This window comes from Chelonia mydas, chromosome 8 (genome assembly GCF_015237465.2).
Source record: "Chelonia mydas isolate rCheMyd1 chromosome 8, rCheMyd1.pri.v2, whole genome shotgun sequence".
NCBI classification, from domain to species: Eukaryota; Metazoa; Chordata; order Testudines; family Cheloniidae; genus Chelonia; species Chelonia mydas.
This window is the reverse complement of record NC_057854.1, coordinates 42,860,169-42,882,675: the sequence shown is the minus strand read 5'-3', so window position 1 is coordinate 42,882,675 and position 22,507 is coordinate 42,860,169. Positions and strand designations below refer to the sequence as shown.

At 53.8% G+C, this 22,507-nt stretch overlaps 1 protein-coding gene across 1 annotated transcript in view; it reads left to right on the top strand.

Annotated features, from left to right (window-relative positions):
* Positions 1 to 21,302, top strand: part of LOC119566919 (cysteine-rich protein 2) — a 58,521-nt gene extending 37,219 nt beyond the window's left edge. The window contains exons 2-8 of the mRNA XM_037906570.2: positions 1,105 to 1,199; positions 11,860 to 11,917; positions 12,666 to 12,803; positions 14,950 to 15,018; positions 16,442 to 16,536; positions 18,292 to 18,349; positions 19,201 to 21,302. Of these exons, the coding sequence (XP_037762498.1) occupies positions 1,105 to 1,199; positions 11,860 to 11,917; positions 12,666 to 12,803; positions 14,950 to 15,018; positions 16,442 to 16,536; positions 18,292 to 18,349; positions 19,201 to 19,268 (581 nt within the window). The 3' untranslated portion in view covers positions 19,269 to 21,302. The remainder of the gene's footprint in view (positions 1 to 1,104; positions 1,200 to 11,859; positions 11,918 to 12,665; positions 12,804 to 14,949; positions 15,019 to 16,441; positions 16,537 to 18,291; positions 18,350 to 19,200) is intronic.
* The last annotated feature ends 1,205 nt before the right edge of the window (positions 21,303 to 22,507 follow it).

Sequence of the window (22,507 nt, the reverse complement as noted above, 5' to 3'; positions counted from 1 at the left end):
GGCAATCGGGACTGATCCCCAAACCTACCCTTTGTATGGGGAGATCCTGAGCTCCCTCCAGTCTTGCAGTCCTGCAGACAGGCGGGGGGGGACGACACTGGGCCTACCCCTGACTTGTGAGGCAGTGCCCTCTGGCAATGCCCTCAGACCCTCCGCACTCCAGCTGTCTCAAAGGGCTCTGTTCACAGGTCTCTGTCAGTTATGCATGTAAGGTTCTCACCAGAGAGTATGTCCCTCTGGGAATTGGGCTGATGGGAGGAAAAGGGGCAAATTCCCATCTTCTCTCATAAGGTCAGGTCTGCTCAGTGTTGTGGTGGGAGCGCTGAGCTACACTGAAAAGTATCAGGAGTCAGCAATTCAGTAAGGAGATGCTCCTTTCACCAGGACATACCATGGTGCTGGGGGGCTGTGATGCAGGAAGGGCAGGCTGACAGATGAGGCGTAAAATTCAAAGTCTTGACCATTTGTGGTTATTGATGATCCCATGGTGCTTTTCACAAGCATCAGCCGTTAACTCCAGAGTCTTGGCTAAAATCTAGCTCCAGGGAATTGTAGTCTGCCTAGAGTGTAAACTTCATCCTGCAGAGCTTTTGTTTTTGTGTGTTTTTTGTAAAGCACCATTTATACTTGCAGAATAAAACTTCCATCAAACAAGGGATTCTTCTGCACTTCCTGACCTTACAGTATGGGGAAGTGTCACTCTGAGCAATTTAACTGCATTTTGTTAGTGAGCCAAGTGATTCCCATGCCTCTGTCTAGTTGGGAGAGAGCTGTGGGGTCTTTTGGAGTGAAAGTCAGACAATGAATTTTTCCTCCCCCGTCCTGTCCTTTAACTTTCCCTGATAGGTCAGGCTTCCCTAATAAGTCATAATACAGGAGAGAAGAGAAGCAAGGTGATTAATTCATGCTGCAGACAAAGTTAGTATGTTTAGTAATGTTTGCTAAGAGCAGTAATTGCCATTAGATGCAGACTCCAACAGACCTGAATCCTGGCCCTCTAGCTTGGAGTGAGACTGCTGGGCCCTGTTCTGCAGATGTTTGCTTTTTGCCTTCTCTCTCCAGCCAAGCTGGCTAACCCTGCTCTTTCTCTTGTCTTTCATGCAGCCGAGAAAGTGACCTCTTTAGGCAAGGACTGGCACAAGTTCTGTTTGAAGTGTGAGCGCTGCAACAAGACTCTGACCCCCGGGGGCCATGCTGAGGTAAGAGCAACATTAGAGCATCAGTTATGCATTTGCTCCACCCTGGGTTGGGGAAAACGTCCCAGCAGCATGTGAGTGGGTCTCAAGGTTGAGATGATGGAGAGTCAGAAGATGCTGTTGCTTCTGCTGGGATGGCTAGGAAGCCCACCAGGGTAGGGCTATTACCCCAATAATGGGGTCTCATCTCAGGGGCCAAGAACTGGCTGTAATAATATACTAGAGGATTGCACGCTTCATTGCTTACATAGGCAGAGCTGGACACTCAGCCACCTCCTCACCCCCCCCCCCCCCGCCCACCATGTGGATGCACTGCCCAGCTAGGAGGCCTGGTTTGGGGGGGTAGGGAGTGAGGGGCTTGTAGCAGCCTGATCACTCAAACCAGGCCCACAAAGTGCCTGTGTTGTGCTGCGGGCGGTGATGGCTCTCTGGTGCCCTGACCTGGAGGTCGCTGCCTCGCCCCTGTATCTCAACCTGTAGAATCATAAGTTAGGTTGGTGGAAAACAGGCTCTTCCGGTTTTATGATATTCACCAAAACCAGTAGGATTCTGCCCATTGGTACCTCAAACATTCCCTGAAATTTTGGAACAGCCTGGATGAGATTTTCAAAAGTTATTGTGTTGCAAACAGACAGAGGAATGCCATTGAGTTGAGTGTAAAGGCCTCACTGTGTTCTGCTAATTCAGAGGGTCCTGGATCTTCGGACGTTTAGGAAAGCGGGAAGCTCTTGTAGCCCTTTACTTTCCCATTGCACAGAGTGCTCCTAGTGCTACCTGAGTTATCATCCCATGTGTTTTCACTAGGCTAAATGTTGCCAGTTCTGCCATGTGTGCAAGGTGAGAGAGCTGCTGGGGAAGGAATGGAAGATAGCACAATCACCAAACTCAAATCAGCATTTGGGAAGATGCCCTGGGCAAATCCAAGACAAGCAGTGCTGGCTCTGAGCTAGACAGGTTCAAACACAGCCTTTCCAAAGCACTCCACCCAGCCATGGTAAAGCAATAGAAAGAAAACCCTGTCTGCAGAGTCCCCACCCAGTTAAAATGAAAAGGAGTGGGTTACCTAAGCTCTCAGAGATGGGTGCAGGCGAGGCAGGAGTTGGAGATGCGGAGCTTTCCAATTTGCATTCTTCATACAGCTATTAATGGATAAGAAAATCTGAATTCATTTTCAAATGTAAATATTTGGAGAAAGATAAGAACCAAGGCCCTGCTGAACTTTGGGAAACGACCTTGCGCAGTGCTAGGATCATCTTGTTTAACTCTTACTTGGACTCCACTCCCTTCAGAAGCCGTTTAGGAACCAGTGAGCAGGGGAATTTATGGAATAGGGTTCTGAGGGCTGTTGGGGGATGAAGGTCTGAATAGAGATGTTGGGTAAATGGGGCTGTGAGTGGATGGTTACCCATGGTCATGACATATAATGGGGAGGGGTCGACTGGAGGCCCTAGAGGAGCAGACGGTTTTCTATATGCCACGCTGCAGATTCTCCCCTCTAAGGACATACAGCCTCCATGTAAACCTGTGCTGTGTAGCTGCGGAGATGACACTCCCCAGAAGGCTTGGTGGTTTTGTTCTGCTTTTCTGAATCTCTTGGTTCTGGAAACTGGGCTGGATGTCTGGTAAAAGTGGGCTCCGTTGTGAGGCTTCTGGACCTTGATGCTGCTGATATGGTAGTGAACACGCCAGTTAAAGTTGCAGAACAGAACCATTTCTGTTGTAACCCCCATTTTCGCCTCCTTCCCCTGCTTGATCTCAGCTGAAAGGAGAACTCCGTTGGGAAACGGGAGCATAGTTCAGTCAGCCATTGCAGTTGCTATAATAGAGTGATAAATCTGGCATAGGGGCTGGAACTAGGGATGCTGGGGGTGCTGCTGCAGTCCTTGGCTTAAAGTGGTTTACAGTTTGGTTCAATGGCTCTCGGCACCCCCCTATAGAAATTGTTCCAGCACCCCTGAAATCTGGTCTCTGTTAGCCTGACCACTAGGTATTTCTCCTGCAGATAACTTAAACAGTGAAGAGTTGAAGCTCGTCACACATTGTCCTGAGGCTTGGCATCTTTCCTATAATTGAGGGGGGACTTAAAACTAAACAAATTCTAAGAGCATAGACAATCCCATCTGAACTGAAGCTACTGAGCAGAGGCAATTTCTGTTTGGGTCTTTTTAAAAAGCAAAAACAAAAGGGAAATTAAAACCAGTTTCCCTTTTTTTAAAATTGCCAAAAAGCAGGCAATTAAAAGAATAAAGGTTGTCATGGTAGCATTGGCTGGGCCACTTTCACTTCCTGTGTATCTCTGGTATGTATTTAACAATTTAAATAGTAATAAGTTACACATTTAACAAGACAACTGGAATAGAAAACTGTCCATCTGTGCAATGACCCTTGGGCCAGATCCTCAGCCCTTGGTTTGTCCTTTGGTGCTACTTCCACAGGGTAAACGGCTAAACTCCCAGTGATTGCAGTGGGAGTAGGATTGGGCCTCCGTTACCTTCTCAGAAATCTGTTCCTCTGTTCAGGGCAATAAAGGTGGCCCAGGGAAATAGCTGAATGCTTACTCTGCTCTCTGATTTGCTAATACAAAGCACACTAAAGTTTATCACACACCAGCCTTTGCAGCAGTCTGCTCCCAGTCAGCCCCCTGGACATGAGCCTGGTGTTCCCTTAAGCTCCTGCAGTCCTAGTGCCCTTTTAGCGTTGGGGACAGCAGCTGGTTAGGGTAAGGAACCCTTGTGAGGCTCAGTGGTTCTGCCAGGCCTTTTCTGCTGCATTATGTCCTCTCTCTGCTCATGGACCCAAAGCCGCCTCCCCATTTTTAGGCAAGGTTTGCTTGATCTTGCCCCTGCTTGTCACAGGAGATGCGGGTGTATGGGAGGACCTTCAGAACTGACTTAGCAGCGTGAGCCCCATTGCAAGTCACTGAGGCACTTTTGAAAATTCACCATGCAGTGCACATAGCTGGTGCTAGACACTGCCCTTGTAGCCTTCTGCCCTCGAGGAGCTGGACCTCTGGGTAACAGAGACTATGCTCAGCTCTGCCACTGGGAGCTGTTCGTTGTCAGGATTACCCTTGCTCCCACTGCTCTGCTTGCATGCTTTTCCAGCTGGTCCCATTTGTTTGTTCCTGTGGAACCAAACAGCACAGAGAGGTTCTGCAATGAACTATCTAAGAGAAGTCCCTGAGTTTGGATGGTGCCGGTTTTCCCCTCTGTCTTGCTGTGAGCTTGTACTAGGATAAAGGGCCAGTGGTTCGTTGCAAAGCTTGTGTCTTTCCGCTCAGTTTTCCCTTCTCGCAGCCTGGGAGCCCCTCCCCGATGGCTGACAATCCCGTTTCTGTCTCAGTGGGTTTGGCTCATTGGCTTCTTCCTTGTGTTTCTAACAGAATCCAGGCCAACAGAGCTGTACTGTGATTATTGCTTCTTCCTCTGTGCTTCAGCATTTGCTGTCATTACAGTCCTTATGTTGCAGTGGCAACTACTGCAGGCAGATGTGAGAACAGTGGCACGTGGGTCTATGTCAAGCTGTTCTGTGTCTTGGAGACAGATTTATGGCACTCTGTTTTGTATTAAGACTGAATTCACAGGACACTTTACCTGTTTGTAGCAGTTTTAAGATCTGTCTGATTCCATGCTCTGCTGCTTAAGTAGCAGAGCCTGTGTCGGAAGGTGGTTCCTCTTGGCCTGTGTTCCCATCTTGGAAAGCTGGTGTGGGGGGGAGCTGCTGGGAACAGAGTGTGCTGTGTTTGTGTCCAGAGGTGCACATGGAAGCCTGGGGGTCCCTAATGGGGACCTGGCAGAGCTTAGCAGAAAGCAGCCTTCTCAAATGTCTCTGCTCAATCCATCTAAAGCCAGTGTCACAATAAAAATGGAAGGAGGCAGCTTTAGCTGCTTCCATCAATGGCAAACTGCAGCCTCAGCCCAAGGCAATGGCAGAGATGGCATGCCTGGAACAGGAGGGCTTCCCTTTCCTCCCCTCCAGGTGAAGACTGGAGGGCACTGGGAAAAGGAAGAGTTTGTGCCATCTTGCTCAAAGGGAACAGGTCTTTCTCTCTCCAAGGCCAGGTATAGCTTTGTGCTTGGGCTTACGCAGTCAGTGAAGTCTGGCCAAAGCACACAGGGTCTGAGCTGCAGGTGTCCCTGATCCAGGGACGAATCTGCCAGGACTTTACCGGAACACTGAGAATCCAGGCGTGGTCTGCATGGGAATAGGCTCAGCCTAAGCCAAACACCTGCTCAGAGGAAGTTAGCTGTCCCACAATCACCACTGCTGTCACTCAGTCTCTGTTTTGTATAAATTGGGGATCTGTGTCCCTGGAAGCTGGGCTGGTCTCTGCTCTCATGGCTGTCCCTCTTGGTGTTACTGCAAACGGTGTCCTGTCTTGGGCTATGTACACTGCAGCTGATGGGCCACCTAAAGGGCTTGCTGGTCAGCCAAGATAGTGCCAGTGATGGTAGGCTGGCAAGCTGCGTTGGCCCATCCTGAGGCCTGGCAGGCCCACTTGTCCTCTCCCCCTGCCATGTGTGAGCCCTGGGGTGGGGCAGGCTATAGGAACAATAGGAATGGCCAGACTGGGTCAGACTCGAGATCAACCCAACCCAGGCTCCTGTCTCTGGCAGAGACCAGCACAAGATGCCACAGAGGAAGGTGCAATTACTCCATAGTTAATATTCCTTGGACTAGGGGGGTGCTGCCCAGGCCCCCCGGGCAGCAGAGAGCTAGCATAGTCCCATGTGCACAAAGGCTGCTGCTGTGTGGCATTGCTTCCTCAGGCTGCAGATGGGGATAGGGTGACCATATTTCCCAAAAGGAAAATGGGACACTGTGTGGGGCTGACCTGAGCCTGTCCCTCCACCTGCACAAGGCTGGCCTGCGCCACTCACCTGAGCCCCCCTCCCCACGCTGGGCTGGTGTCGCTGCTCACTCGAGCCCTGCTTGCCCGCCTGAGCTCTGCCTCCCTGGATCCTGCGCAGGGCTGGCATCGCTGCTTGCCATCCCGCATGTTCCTCCGGACCCCACTTTTTGACACCATTTTTTTTTATCAAGTTGGCAAGAGCAAATGGGACAAATGCCCATGTTTGTTAAAAAAGTTGGGATGGCCAGGACAGGGCTTAAAACAGGACGTATGGTCACCCTAGACAGGGGGAGCATCCATGGGGAAACACTGTCTCTTCCTGGTGGTGCAGGGCAGGAGGCACTGGGGAAGGGGGTCCTAAAACCTGGAACATGACAGCTGCCGCATAGTCTGCTGGGCCTTCAGGTCTGAGCACCATGGAAACGCTCTGCCCCTTTTGTCAAGACAAACGCTGGGGTGGCTGTGGCTCCTGCAAGGTGGGCAGGAGGTGCGAAGCTCTGTGTCCCCCCACTCAATGCAGGTGGCGCGGGAGCAGACAGAACAGGCCACTGGCCTCATGGGCTCTGAACTGAAAGATGCTCTCTGGGAACTGGCCCATCCCGCCCAGCCAGGAGAGTGAAGCCGGAAGCGAGTGATTATGGGTGACACAGGAGTTAGGGCGACCAGACAGCAAATGTGAAAAATCAGGATGGGGTGGGGGGTAATAGGAGCCTATATAAGAAAAAGACCCAAAAATCGGGACTGTCCCTATAAAATAGGGACATCTGGTCACCCAAACGGGAGTGTCTTTCACTCCGCTCCGAGCCTGGAGCGCTGGAGAAGGCGGCTCCCAGGCACACCTGCCTATGCTCGAGGGCGAGGGGATCCCATCTGTGATAACACTGTGGAATAGAAATGAGGAGCAACAGGTGGGGCTGTCTGGGCAGGCTCCATAGAGGAGAGTTCTTGATCCCAGCTGTGGGCTGGGGCTCGCATGGGGAGGATGGGCAGGGCTGTCGTGGGCCGGGGCTCCCGCGGGGAGGCTGGGCAGGGCTTTGATGTTGTGATCTGAGGTGTAATCGTTGGATGCCCTCAACATCAGGGAGGATCCTGGGCTCAGCACCATGAGGGAAAGGCTCAGGCTTTTCCCTCTCCCATTGTCAGGGGTGCAGTGCCCAAAATGCAGTGTGGCCTGCCCGCAGGGCTTAGTAATGCATGGCGTGCTGGTACCTGTGCGTGGCTTGCATTGTCCCAAAGCGTGGCGTACTGGCACAAGTTCTTCCTGCCCACCTCTTGCTCACTTGCTTTCGTTCTTGCTTGCTCTTTTGCTGACTGCTCCTCTGTTTAGAAACCCAGGAACCTGCCAGATCTCAAGCAGGACAACCTGAGCCCAATGAATAACAGTCTCCAGGCAGTGAGGGACCCAAGAGCAGCCGCTCCTGCTCTCGGGCTGACCTAGGAATACTGGCGTCTGGGAGAAGTTCCTGACTGTTTGGAGTTTGATCCGAACACTGAAATGGGAAGATGGGGGAGAGGGTCTTGTCAGCAATGACATGGGGCTGGTGGTGGGGAGCGCTTGGGGTACAGAGAGCCCAGGAGATGTTTGTTGCTGTCTTTTTATGTTACTTTATATACACCATGACCAAAGCTCGGGGCTACTGCGGAGTCCTTGATCTGTATCTCAGTCTCGGGTCCTGGGATCAGAGGAAGAGTGCTCCAGTCCAGACAAGCTCTTCATCCCCCTCCGATTCAGGATTCCCTAGTGTAGACCCTGCCCATTTCTGTGGCTGCCATGCCTGCACTGCCACCTGGGGCTGGGTGGGGTCAATCACAGGTCCTTGCACCACTGCAGGAGAGGGTGTGGTAGCTGAGGCTTGAGGATGACTGGCAGAGCTCTTAGTGGGGCCCAAGTCTGGAATGGCAGGGGGTGATGCAGTTCAGCATGAGATGTGTTGGTGAGAAGCTGTGGGGGGACGGGCTTAGAAATGGGATAGTGAAGTACAGGGGGATGGTAAGGAGCAGAATGGAACAGCAGGGGGTGCAGCAGGTCAAAGACAGGTGTGTTGGGAGTGTGGAGCAGTGCTGGCAGAGCTGGGGTGCTACACTGACTCCTAGTCAGACTTGTTCGTTACTCCGTTTCAGGATGTGCTGCAGCAAATAGAACAATTTTTGGGGTGTGAAATGTGTGGAAAATCTTGGTACGTTTAAACCAGCAAAGCAACATGGCACACAAAGTGTCTTGCACCTCTCCCCCTTCCAGGAAGGCTGAGAGTGCCCAGTGCCTAGCAGGAGGAGAACGCTTCTGTTGGTGACTCACCCCAGAGGCATGTGCTTTGGTTCTCCAGAGTCCCATCTGGATGGGCTCAGGCCTTCCAGTGTACTGCATGGGAGGCAGCGAATTCGGCTCCTGGGGATGCATTCCACATTTGCCAAGGAGACAGACACATGGCCAGTTGACTTCCTTTTTGGCTCTTTGCGGAGCGGTGTGTGCTCAGCATCCCAGCCCTCGCAGAGACCAGCTGCCAGAGCCCACAAATACTCTCTCTTTTCTTTGACTCACTTCCCACTGGTTGGTGGGAAACTGCTGCTGGGAGCTGGAATAACATTCTCTCCTGCCTGCTGGCTGTCCCAGCCCCTGTCCCACCCTGACCCTCCAATCAATGGCAGCGCACATGCTCCAGTCCTCGTGATAAGGGCATGACATAAGGGGGGAAAACTCTTGCTCCTTATCACTCTGTCCAGAGAGAAAACTGCTTTTCCTCTAAGCAATCCGCCCCTGTTCGATAATGTGAGCAGATAATGGCTCTGATGAGGCAAGCACCATAGCAACCATGCCTGGGAAGGGACCCGAGGAGGGAATGGTATCATGGCTTCCAGGGGATGTTCTCTCTTTGTCTTGCTAGTGAGACTGGGGTGCAGAGTGGAGATGGGGGGGAATGAGGGCAGCAGCAGGAGAATGGCATGTATAAAGGGGTTTATTGATATGATTCGGGATGGATGTGTCATGCATGAGTGAATTATTCATGGTGTCAAATGCAGGCTGATAATACTTTATCCCAGTCCTTCCCCCTGCACGTGCTGCCATGTTGCAGAAAAGCTGTTTAGAAAGGAGGTTTTGTTTGTTTGTTTTAAATGGACTGGCCCCCTCTGATCCATCTGAGCCTTCGTGTGTGATAAGTTCTCATGGTAACAATCACTGGGAATTGCAGAGATTTTGGGAGGGGTTTTCATTCCATACGTTTTCAAACAGGACGTTTTTTTTTAACCTTTGACATTTTCAGCTGAATCGTTCATTGGTTTTCTTTGTGTTTGTTTCAAAAGAAATGCGTTTGGAAGTATCCCCTGGTGTGACGAAACTGACCAGTCGGAAATTAAAATACCCCAAAATCAGTTAAGACAGATGAGCCCCCAAAAATGAGGCTATGTTGTGGCTCCACAGGCTGCACAACAAAGGGTGACCAAATTCAAAACAGAGAGCTGGAGCTATGGACATTCTGACTGCTGATAATCAGACCAATTAGTTAGGGGTCTATATATGGATTTAGGGGTGTCACTTTTAAGCACCAAAGCTTGAAAATCTGACCTCTGTTTATATATACAAACTCCCCATGTCCAAGTCTAAAAGTATTATAGTAATAATGCAATCTGAACTTCGCAGTAAACGGAAATCACTTAAAATAAATGGTCTGGTCTCGCCAGGATGTGTGGCTCCCAAGACATTAAATAATCCCCCAAAATAAGCATATAAACAAGGGAAGTCCAATCCGCAAAATACGTTAAAAAGCAAAATCGTATGTTACCGGATCCTTGTGTCATGTTGCAGAGTTTCAGCTGTGAGAGCCTGCTGAGCTGAACTGCCCGTGAGTTCTGATGTGCCCTCTCTCTCATGTGGTTATTTTATGGGATAATTGAATTCCTTTGGGAGATATGTAAACATGAAACCCCCAGAATATTCACAGAAATGAACGCCCGGGGCTGTGTATTTAGAGTGTTAGTTATTGAAATGGATGCTGTGCTCGGCTCTGGATTCAGCTGTGTGTAGCCCTGAGATACCTGAAGGAGGGCACAAGGTGCTAGTGACAGCTCAGTTACATTTGGTTCAGTTAGTGCTTTGTGGTAGGCCCCTGATTCACTGGAGTGGGGCTCCACAATTCCAGCACGGGGGGCGGGGCGAGCCATCTCTGGGTCTGTACGTGTTACCAGTGGTGAGTTTGTGTTATGGATCCCTCTCAGTGTTGATCTACACAGGCTATTACTCTGTAACAGCCCTCGGCGACAGGGGCTTGGTTTCTGAGCTCAAGCTGTACCCGTTCATGCTTCCAGCTCTGGATTTCTGTGGTTCAGTCCCCCCGTGTGGTGACCGTCATATGCTCACCGCAGACAGGGGGATGTAAACCTGAGAAATCTATCTAGGGCCTTGCAAGGTCCCCTCTGTCACCACAGTATCTGAGCACCTCAGTCTTCAATGCTTTTTTCCTCACAACTACCCGGTGAGGCAGGGCAGTGCTGTTTTCCCATTGAACAGGTGGGAAACTAAGGCAAAAAGTGACTAGCCCAAGGTCATGCAGGGAGTCTGGGGCAGGGCAGGAATTGAACCTGGGTGTCTCAAGTCCCAGGATAGTGCTGTAACTGCTGGACTATTGATATTACTGTAGATCAGGGGTGGGCAAACTTTTTGGCCCGAGGGCCACATCTGGGTATGGAAATTGTATGGCGGGCCATGAATACTCATGAAATTGGGGTTGGGGTGCAGGAGGGAGTGAGGTTCTCTGGCTGGTGGTGCGGGCTCTGGGGTGAGCCAGAAATGAGTTCAGGGCGCAGGAGGGGGCTCTGGGCTGGGGCAGGGGGTTAGGGTGGGGAGGGTGAGGGCTCTGGCTGGAGGTGCAGGCTCTGGGGTGGGGCTGGGGATGATGGGTTTGGGGTGTGGAAGGGTGCTCTGGGCTGGGATCGAGGGGTTTGGAGGGTGGCAGGGGGATCAGGGCTGGGGTTGGGGCGTGGGAGGGTCTCAGGGGTGCAGGCTCTGGCGGTGCTTACCTCAAGCAGCTCCCGGAAGCAGCGGCATGTCCCCCCTCCGGGTCCTACACGGAGGTGCAGCCAGGTGGCTCAGCGCACTGTCCCGTCCACCGGTGCCACCCCTGCAGCTCCCATTGGCCACGGTTCCCGGCCAATGGGAGCTGTGGGGGCAGTGCTTTGGGTGGGGGCAGCGGGTGGAGCCCCCTGGCTGCCCCTAAACATAGAAGCCGGAGAGGGGACATGCCGCTGCTTCCGGGAACTGTGCGGAGCTGTGGCAGGCACACGTGGAGCAGCCGCTGACCCCGCTCCCCAGCTGGAGCGCGGGAGTGGGACAAGCCCCAGACCCTGCTCCCCAGAAGGAGCTTGAGGGATGGATTAAATCAACTGGCAGGCTAGATATGGCCCGCAGGCCATAGATTGCCCACCCCTGCTCTAGATGAAGCTAATGGTGCGCTATGGGAGGTGTTCTTGGGCAGGGCTGGAGGTCTTTTGTGAGGAACACTGTACGTAAGAGGTAGAGTGCAGTACATCTTGCTGTGACATTCCCTCCTCTTTCCCAGAATGCTCTGCCTGTCTGTGTAAACTGTTTGACTAGTATGTGTAACAGGACTCCCTCAATGTTGGTTTACAAATTCATTCCCTTTTTGTCTCTTCATGTATATTTTACAGACACTTAATGAACATAAGCTCCTGCCCCTCAGTAATGCCTGGTATTGCAGCTAGTGTGTCCCAGGGATTTGGTGTCTGGCACTAGAGATGCCAGGGGAAAAGCCCCTGCTAACCTCTATTCCTAACGCCCCTTCTCTCTCTCTCCCTCAGCATGATGGGAAGCCTTTCTGCCACAAGCCATGCTATGCAACATTGTTTGGTCCAAAAGGTAAGTCTGCCTCCTGACCAGCCTCCCCTTGGTATGAGAAATGGACGTCCAGAGGCAGAAAGATGAATGCTGCCCATTTTCAGGGCTGCAGGGATTCATGCAGCTATTCAGAGCATTTGTCCTATCCTAGGTTTTAACAGAAGAGTTTAGGGCCCTGACAACTGCCCCAGATTCAGGACAGCACAGGCCAAAGCTGTGTGAGGGATTCCTCCAGGGGAATCCAAAGAGCCACCATCTTAGCACTTCACAGCCCCAAACCCCACACTGAGTGGCTCCAGATCGGCAGTGAGTTCAGTGGAACTTGCTCTTCACAGAGCTGGAGGTTAGATGTTTCAGGGGAGAAGTCATGACAGCTCCCCTGCAAACCACAGGGAGGGCTGGTCGCTCAGACAGCTTTTCCTCCCAGGAGGTAAAACAGTCCCAGGAGAGAGCCATGTGGGGTAGAGTTGTGGTGGTGACTACCTCCAGCTTGTGGACAGGAGAGGGGACAGGAGGCCATTTGTAGGAGGCTGCAGACATGCCCCCTTCCCAGCTGTACATCTCGGGAAAGGTACGGTGAGAGCACATCTGGCAGGGCATGTCCCTGGGCCGGCAGAGCAGGAGTGCTGGAGAGACCGGCAGCTCCAGCCGGAGCTGGGAGTGCAGACTGGCCAAGGCTTGCCTTTCGTAATGGCCCTGTGGGAGAGGTGGAAAGACCAGAAGGGCATCTTGGATCCAACAGCCTCAAATGCTGATACTCCCATTGCAGGTGTGAATATCGGTGGAGCTGGCTCCTATATCTATGAGAAGCCTCAGATGGAAGAGCAGCCAGCTTCTGGGCCCATTGAGCATGTTTCGAAGGTAGAAGAGAAGAAAGTCAGTGGCCCGCCGAAGGGGCCCAGCAGAGGTGAGTGCCGAAGTGGGAAATAGGCTGGAAAGCCAGCATGGCACTGCACTCTGCTGTGAGAACCTTGCCAGCTGACCAGGGAACTCTGGCAAGGGGGGAAGATGAGGCAAGGGAGGGCTGGGTGGGGACGGTAGCTAAGACTTCATGGCCCTGGTTCAGACCTGCACGTGTGCCACTAGCTGCTGCATGGCCAGGGACTTAGCGCAGTGACAGCGAAGCTCCGCTGTGAGTGGAATGAGGACACTGAAGCGATTCTGGGTGCTCCCTCTGCTTTGCATGCACTGATTGGAATGACCACTAGGGGGCACCCATAGCACACGGTGCACGTGTTGCTGTGGGACTCTCCAGAAGGACCGTGTCACTCCAGACAGGAGCTGCTGCAGCCTGCATTCAGGTGCATGTGGGTCCACACCGTGGCCTGGATGATGGTACAGTGGACCTGATTACGCTCTGGTGGTGGTCTTTGCAGAGACTAGGCCATATGTCCCCACTGACACAACCCCTGAGGGCTGAGTGGGTGCTATAGCAGGGGGTTGAGCAGGTTTGAGCCCAAGGAGCATGTGTGTCCTTGCTGAGCTGCTGAAAGAGCCCTTGCAGGATTGCCCTGTGATAGCCCTGTTTGAAGCTGTTTCCGATGCGGTGCCCTTTGGATACTTACCCCACAGTTCCTGGCACAGCTCCCAGAAGCAGTCTGTTCCGGGGATAGCTCAGAAGGCAATATGGGATAGTAACAGTAGGACTGTCAGAACTATATCAGCTTGTCCACATCCAGACTGGCACCAAACCAGTTCCAGAGTGAAACCCCTTAGAGCGAGCTGGTTCATAGACCTGCTGAGAGCTCGTCTGCTCTGGCTGCTGCTGAGATGCTTATATAGCAAAGTTGTTGCATGGGGGTAGCCTGGCTGTTGCCAGTGCATGTCCCCAGTGTAGATTCACCCACCCTTGGCCTGCCTGCCAGCTCTGAAAGCTAAAGTGCGTCACTGGGTTTGCTCCCGCAGAATTCTCCCAGGTGCCCTTGAAGGCCTATGTCTTCACTGCGAAGTTCACTCGAGTGTTGCCCGTAACTCAAGCTTTGTCCACATGCACAAACCCTTAACCTGAGTGTAGTGGGGCTTGAACTAGAGTTCAAGTGGCTGGCCTCTTGGGGGTACAGGCAGCCGCTTGCATTAGCACAGCTCATCAGCTGCTAACCTGATGCTGTGTGTTGCTCGAGTGTTGTTTCTTGCTCAGTCTAACTGCAGTGAAGACATACCCTCGGGGATTAAAGAGCATTGTGAGGAGCGCCTGCCTGAACTTTCTCACCCTCTGCCCTTGGGGTGCTCCCCTTCCCCTTGTTGTGCGTCTGCCCCTCTACACCTTTCACCAGCCCTAGGCCTTTCTCCCCTTGCACACTGCTCTGTGTCTCTCCCTGCCATCCCTAGCTGTGCATCTCCCATGCTGCAACCCCCCCACCCCCGCTTGTTAGCCCTGAGGGTGTTATCTCCATGTTCATGTTCCACCCAACCTAATCTGCTTAGCAGAAATGTCCATGACCGTATGCTATTTTCTTTGCACCAGAGCCATCACTCAGTCACCGATGAGCTACCTCCCCCACGCCACTTTCAAAAGCAAATAATGACGTGCACCAATGGGCTGAGATCTCGTCTGGTGGAGGATTCAGGGCAGAAGGGAGGGCGCTGTTTAATGCAGGCCCTATGCTCATTAAAGAGACTGGGGATAGATCTACACTTGAAACGCTGCAGTGAAGATGCTACTGTACTAATGGGAGCACGTCTCCTATCAGCTTAGTTAATCCACCTCCATGAGAGGCAATAGGTCTGTCAACGGGAGAAGCTCTGCAGTCGACATAACACTGTCTACACCGATTTTTCACAACCCTGAGCAACAGAGTTATACCGATGTACATTTATAGCGTAGACCTGGCCTGGCTCTGATCTTTAATGGTAGCTTTAGCCTGTTGTTTCTGCAGTGAACGAAAGCCCCCTTCCAAGGGCACGGTTCATTGTTGGTTGCCAGCTGGAGATGGTGAGCTCTGAATTTACCTGGAGAGAGGGCCCATGGGTGCTGCAATAGCACTGGTGTGTGTGTGGGATCCATGTAGCTGATTTCTTTAGGGCATTAAAGAAACTCTTCTCCTGTCTTTCAGCCTCCAGTGTCACCACCTTCACCGGGGAACCCAACATCTGCCCGCGCTGTGGCAAAAGAGTCTACTTTGGTAAGGACCAGGGCAGGCCGGCTTCCTTAGTGTTTCCTGCTCATGCCCCAGGGTCACTTGTTTGCACTGTGGGAAGTTCCTAACAGAGATCAGGGCTAGGTGCTGCACATACACATAGGAAGAGAGAGGCCTTGCCCCACAGCACTTAGACTAAGTGGAAATGGCCGACAAAGGATTACTAGCCCTGTTTTACTGCTGGGAAGCCCAGAGAGGATATATGACCTGCCCAAGGTCACAAGGAGCATCTTTGGCACTTCCAGCCGTGGAACCCAGGTCACTGGACTGAGACTTGGGAGCCTTAGCCACAAGGCAGTACTTCCTCTGCAGGAGGGTTTCAGCTTCTTAAATGGGGGGCCTGGAGGATGTGACTGCTTCAGTGGAGGGGGTTGTGGGGCCTTTGGGGAGGAGGTATCTGGGAGGCTAGGTGTGGGCGAGTCTAAATTGGTTTAAAATCACATTTTTAGCTAACTTGATGCAACGCTGTAGGTAGAGGAACAGATTGTACAGGTAGTAACATGTTTACCTTCTAAGTGGAATTGCACCACAACTAACAACAGGCATGTCTCCAACACACACATGCTCATACAGTCACCTATGCAGAATTTGTAAGGCTGTTTGTGACAGCGCCATCTCATGACTCCCACTAATGTTACAAAGGTTTGGGCTACATTCTCTGAAGTCAGTGACATTCTGCCAGCAGGGAATTTGGCTCTTTTGTTACCTAGATTAATATTTATATGGTCCCTGGGAGGCGCTGGAGCTGTCACTTCCAAGGGCTGATTTTACCTCTTTGCTGCTGCTGTGGTTGGGTAGGAGACAGCTTTCATTAAGGCTCAGTAACATGTTCAGCAGCATGTCAGGGTATGGGTGCAGCTGACTCCCTCAAGGGAGAAGGAAAAGACCCTTCAGTAAAGACCTAAGCTGCTCTTTGCAAAGGTTTTATGGGATGCTAGTAACACGTCAGCTCTCCAAGAGCAAAGCCTGCCTGTGGAGAGGGTGTTGTGCAGCCTCTCGCTGCTGGAGGCCTCATTCAAGAGCAGTCTGGCTCAGCTGTCGCACTGCTGCCAGCAGGTTTCCCTCTTGGCTTGACCCAGACACTGGCTCTTTGGGCAGCAGGGCTAAGGGGCTAGGAGCCTGGCAGCTGTGGGAGCGGTGTGTGAGCGCTGAGGCTCTCTTGCCCCATGGCTAGGAAGGGGCAGTTCTCAGGCGAAGGCTCCCCTAGTGTGACCAACTGGGACATCTGCGAGATTACCCACAATCCCTTGGGCTGCCCCATCGGGGTGGTCTCAGCCTGCCTGTAGCTGTGTGGATTGCTGCCAGGGGGCGAGCTGACGCTGTGGAAGCCCCGGCTTGGACGTGTTCAAGCCAAGGCAGGGAACGAAACGCTCCCACTGGAATATGTCCCTTCTTGTCTCTGCTCCAGCCGAGAAGGTGACTTCACTGGGGAAGGACTGGCACCGCCCCTGCCTGCGCTGCGAGCGCTGCAGCAAGACTCTGACCCCTGGCGGCCACGCGGAGGTAAGGACTGAGCCCATGCTGTGATCTGATTGCCCCATGTGTGCTCTGGTGCAGGCTTTTGCCACCACCTCCTTCCCCTCACACTGGTGCATGTGCACGTTGGGCCTAGCGAGGGATGGGGTACGACCCCTGGACTGGATGTTTCTTTCCCCTGGCCCTCTCCCGATTGCTGCCTTTACAGCAGTGATGGCCCGTGCCCTGGGGGGGCAGTGTCTGGAGTTGGGCTGCACCCAGCCATGATTCCAGGAAACCTGGTGTGAACCACCCAGACAAGAGGAAGGGATATGTTGGGGGAGCTGGCCTCAGCTCTGGAGCAGAGAGAGTCCTTGCACCCCTGGCTAGCATCCCATCTGACCCTCCCACCTCACTTCACACCCCTGCTGCTCAGCTGGGCACAGCCCCCTGCTTCTCGCCCAGCTTGGCCAATGGCTTTTCTGCCTGTGACCTCTCCCCAGTCCTTGGTGCTCGCTGCCTGCGCCTGGGGATCACCAGGGACCCCTAAGGCAGAGTCAGTCATCTGAGCGTACCCTGGCTGGCTAATTGCCTGGTGGTTTGAGGAGTCCAGGTGCAGACCCAGGCCAGTACCCAAAATCCTGCAGGCCAACAGCCAGGCCTGGGCTCGTGCAGTGTAAAGGGATAAAAGATGTACTGTAGCAGTTCCGTTCCCCCAGAGCTGATCTGTTGTGGTGCCTCCCGTGCGCTAGGTGCAGTGAGAGTGGAGTGTGGGGCTGCCGGGAGCAGTCCTGGGCCTCTAGTGGCCAGAAGGGTTTTATCTCTATGCCTCCCCATTGTTGCTGGAGCTTCAGACTCCCATCACTGCCTGCATTTAGACTCCAGCCACAACTGCAGGCCCCTTCTACCCCCGACTGCTCCTGCTCTGACAGGTCTGAGGCCTTGACCTCTCTCCTGGGAGGATGCTGCAGTCAGGCAACATTGGAGGGGAGGGCTGCACAAAGGGCCTGGCCTGTGTTGGACAGACACCTGTGTGCAGTGGGTGGAAAATGCTCGTGGCCTACATGGCCATGTAGCAGTGGCTGCAGCAGGGGCAGGGCAGAGCCCCATGATGTTCTGATCCCGTGACGTTCTGATCCCCCCCAGTGAAGGTCTCATGGGAATAGCTGCACCCCTTAATCTCATCCCAGGGCTGGGGAGCACTCCCCACATTTGTGAGCTGAGCACCTCTCCTGCCATCACGTGCTCCAGTGATCCCAGGCATGCCCACCAGAGAACAGATTGGACTTAAATGAAAAGCTGGGGCTGTTGGCTGGGGGCAGCCCTGGCTGCTGGAAGGCGAGTGCGGACACCTCGGGGAGGTTCCCATTGCTCAGCGCTGCTGGGCCGCTCGCAGCACAAAGGGCTCTGTGGATCCAAGTGATGCAGGACATCAGTGAGATGGAGTCTGTGCTCCATGCGTGTGGAACTGTCTGTGCCACGGAGGGCAGGTTCCAGGGGCAGATGGGCAGAGCAGGGAGACAGCAGCCCAGGCCTGGGGCCATTGGAGGAGCTGTCGGGGAGCCAGGGCTGTAGTAGCAAACTAGCCACATTGGGAGCTTCAGGGCAATGGAAATCAAGCGATGTCTCTCCAGGAGTCCTGTGCAGTTGGGGTGGGATGCTGGGGAGCCCACCCCCACTGTGCTGCCATGGCAAGGCTGTGCCCCGGGGAGTGGCATGGGTGAGCGGCCATCTGCATCATGTTCTCCTGCATCTCTTGGGTTGGGATGGCACTGATGTGTGTCTTGCTTTGCCCCCTCGCAGCACGATGGGCAGCCGTACTGCCACAAGCCCTGCTACGGGATCCTCTTTGGGCCAAAGGGTGAGTGTGCTGCACAGAACTGGAGGTGGGCGGGAAGTGTCCAGAGGCCAGAATGGGGGCGTGGGAGGGAGGGGTAGGTTGGAGTGTAGGGAGGGGGAGGGAGCCATGGGGCAGCAGTGACTGGGCCTGCTGCCTCTGCTGGATATTCTCCCATGTGTAAGGTCCTCACCGCGCACCCTCCCCCCAGCTGGCCGTGCCATCTATTGGTTTGTAGGGCCCCGGAGCAGATAGCCCAGGGGAGTACGCCAGGTGCCCCAGTACGCCCAGAGGCTCCAGGAGGGAGGGCAGTCCCTTGCTAACTGTACTACAGCCTTTGCCCAGGACAGGGGAAGTGTTGTGGGGCCCATAGATGAAACGGGAGGCTTGCTGCATTTTGGAACCAGGCCAGCAGAACACAGATTGAGCACAGTCCCCTAGCTCCCTCTAGGGGCCAGGGGGTACATGGGGCTCAGCTGGGCGAGGATCCTCTGACTCCTTGGCGAGGGCCCTTATGCAAATATTTCCCCTACTGCTCAGCCCCCCACTTTTCCATTGGCCCTTTCTGACTAACTGCTCCCCACTTGGGTTCCCTACGCTCCCAGCTCATGGAGCGATGAGTCCTCGGCTATGGGGCATAGCTCCCTAATGTGGGAGGGCAAGCTGCTCACATTACTGGATCCCAGGCAGAGATGGCCAGGCTCTTGGCCTTCCACTCACCCTCCGTCCCTTTTCTGACCTTCCCCTTCCGTTTCTCCACAGCCGTATTGGCTGGGGCTCCGTGCAGCCCCCAGGCTAAGGAGAGGTATCTGTGCTCAGCACCCTGCCTGGCTCTCCTGGCCCTGCCCTTACGTGGGGCTCTTTCTCTGTTGCAGGAGTGAACACTGGAGCTGTTGGAAGTTACATCTACGATAAAGACCCTGATGCAAAGGACCAGCCCTAAGGAGCTCTCTGCCTCTCTCCTGCCCGCCTGCCACAGGCCACTCACACTGCTCCCTCTTTCCTCCGCTCCCTTCTGTAGAAGTAGCTTAGTTCCAGGATGGCCAAGCCATGCGCTGGAGCAGCCCTGCACCTGGCTGGCCACAGAGCTGTGCTCCCTGCTGTTTGTATTCTGGGTGGTGTGGCCCTGCCCTCTGGATTTTATAATATAATATAAGCTTTGATGTTAAAGACAGAAGTAGAAAGTGTCTCTGGTCGCTCCCAATGTGCCTGACTCTCCTGAGCTCTCCCGTGGGGTTCCTTATCCCCCAGGCCCTCTGCCCCCTGCCAGCCATGGGATGGAGGCTTCCTGGGCATGACTGGTATGCACCTGGCATCGCAGTTCATGGTAGCCCTCTCCAAGTGAGCCCGTCGGCAAGCCCTGGATGATGTGCAGGCGCATGCTGCACTGCAGGCTGGGGCAAGCTCAGTCCCAGCTCATCCATATCTAACAGCAGCTCCTTTCATCACTGCGGTTCCTGTTGCAGCAGGAGGACAGAGCCCCTCTCCTCTTTCTGCCTCCCACCCCCGGTAACATGGTATGGGGAGGGGGCGGGGAGGAGTCACGTGGGGAGGTCACGTGCCCCCTTTAGTTGGTGCCCCCCTTTGTGTCCCTCCCATGAGTCGCCCAGCCTTGAGCAAATGGTCCCATGGCCTGCCAGCCCTCCAGCTGGGTCTGCCATAGGTCCAATGGCTGCTGGCATTCTGGGGAGGCCAGTCAGGAACAAATGGCCCATTGGCTGTGTAGGATGGCAGTCTTGCACCTCAGAAACAGTTGTGTTAAGTGCGGGAGTCGTTCCATAGGCAGGTGTTCTCTTCAAGCCCAGTTAGATGGCTTTGGGCTCCATTTTGCCCTCAGTCTGCGAGCTCTGTGCACACACCATGTAGCTGCCCTCCTGCTCATGTCCTTGCCTGGAGCCATGGGCAGAGCCAGGGCACAGCATCCTAGCTACTGGTGGGTTATGAGGCCATATGGCCTATATTCCTTTCAGTCCTGCTGTAGGTGACCATGCAGCCTTGTGCTGATGAGCATGGGCATCCCGTTTCTGGTATCTGTGCTCTCTGCCGTGTTGCTCAGGGCTAGTGCCTCCTTGGCCCTGAATCCCACCCGCCTGCCTTGTTCTCTGCAGCAGGTGGCAGAATTGGGAGCTCGGACTCTGGGAACAGCTGGGATGTACATGTGTGATGCCAGCCCCTAGTATGTACACTGCATGCCCATTCCCAACAGCTGCGAGCAACTTAGTGCACCCTTGGGACTGCCTAAACAGCTGCTTCTCCGCACTGTGCTGCAAGGAGTGGTCAATCTGTGTGATCCCAAATGTGTTAGCTGGGGTGCTGAGTTTGGCCTGGGAGCTGAGGGTGCTGCTGTGGGAGCACATGTACCCCAGCCTGCACCGCCAGTGACACTGTATCCAAGACCATGGGAGGGTCCCTGTGACATGGGCCCTGCAGGGGAGGGAGATAAATGTTAGGGTCTGAGTCCATGGCCCTAGCCCGTGTTGGAGGAGGGAGCGCAGGTCCCTTTGTCTGTGCCATACAGCACACTATGGCCCTGGTGAGGGAATGGGCTGGGAGGGGCTGGTGGGAGAGTCAGGGGGTGTTGGAACAATGGCTGGAAGTCGGCTGAGTGGTGTGAAGTGTGCAGGTTCCCACCTTCGCCCACGCGGAGGAGACTGTTCATGGTGTGTGTTTGTTTTTTAGTCTATTTATAAGTGGATAGAAATGTGCTTTCTGCTTCGGTGAATGGTGTGCACTCCCCCAGGTCACCCCCCAGATCACTGCACTGGCCATTCGCACTGACCCCCTAAGTGGGAACTGAGAGCAAACCTATGGAGCTTGCACTCTGCCTCTAGCCTGGCCCATCATCCTAGGCTGACATGATCTGCAGGGTCAGCTGCTGTGCTCCCGTCAGGTACAGGCCAACCAGAACGCACCTGAAGCAAGCCAGCAAAACTGATTTCCTGTTGTTATTGCTGACAATAAAAGTTTTGAACAACAAGTGGCGTGGTCTGACTGTGTGGGGGATGTGTCCTTGATGTCTGTCACCCAGGTTTAACACACATCAAGCACTGATTAGTCAGGACCCTTTGCTCCCCTAGGGCAACCTGGAAAAGCAGACATGTAGTGGCACTCTACCTGTCTCAGCTGCTTTGTGATGGAGAGGCAGCATCTCAGACTGGGGGTTTATTCCTGGCTCTGCCGCTTCCTAGCTGGGTGACCTTTTGTAAGACTTTCCCGCTCTGTGCCTCAGTTTCCCCTTCCCACCCTTTCTCATGTCTGTTTAGAAATGCTCTTGAGGACAGGGACTGTCGCACACTATCTTTGCAGCGCCTAGCACAATGGGTTGTTGATTTCAGTTGGACCTGTGATGCTAGCATAATGCAAAGGAGGCCTGACAAGTTATGTGAGAGATCCCGGCCTGCTCTACCCTGGGTTCTGGAGAGTTTCTGGCATCACACAGGTCGGGGGGTGATTTTTCAATCCAGGAGTCCTGGGCTTCTACCCCCTTCACAGATCCTGCTCTCCCTGGTATCTGGCCCTGAGCACCAGTAGAAGCTCAATGGAGCCGACTGTCTTAGCACACTGCTGTCTGGATGGGGTGAGACATGAAGGACTTGTGTTGTACAGTGGGGTTTCTGCTGGAAGTGTCCATTTGGAGGTGGAATATGCAGGAATTGTCTCTTAACTGCTTCTCATTCTCTGCACCATTTCAGCTCAGTACATGGGAAACGGTCTTAAAATCACTCTCATGCTGGCCTGTCATCTACCTCCAACCCCCACGTTTCTGTTGCTGCGGGGCTTTACTGTCTACTCAGATGCTGCCCCAGTAGGGTACATGATGCTTCAGATCAAAGAAGGATCCTGGGAGATGCTAGGGAAGGGATGCAGTGTGACTGATACCTGGAGCAGAGCAGTGCCAGGCGCTGTACTGCCAAGCAGTGAGGTCTGAAACCCCCCCTGCTTGAGTGCCCAGTGCCTGGCTGTGGGCACTTCCGCCTTCTGTATCCTGACCAGAGAGAGGATCCCTGGAGCAAACGCCCTGTCCACATTCTGCTAAGTCGCCTTCCCTTATTTCCTGAGCTCTCCAAAGGGGCATCCCAAACCCTCTACGGAGGCCCTTTGAAATTCATTCCCCTGGGTGGGTCTGGCAAGGTGGGGCTCCTAACCTTACACAAACATGCTCTTCTCTCCAGGGCCTGCGGG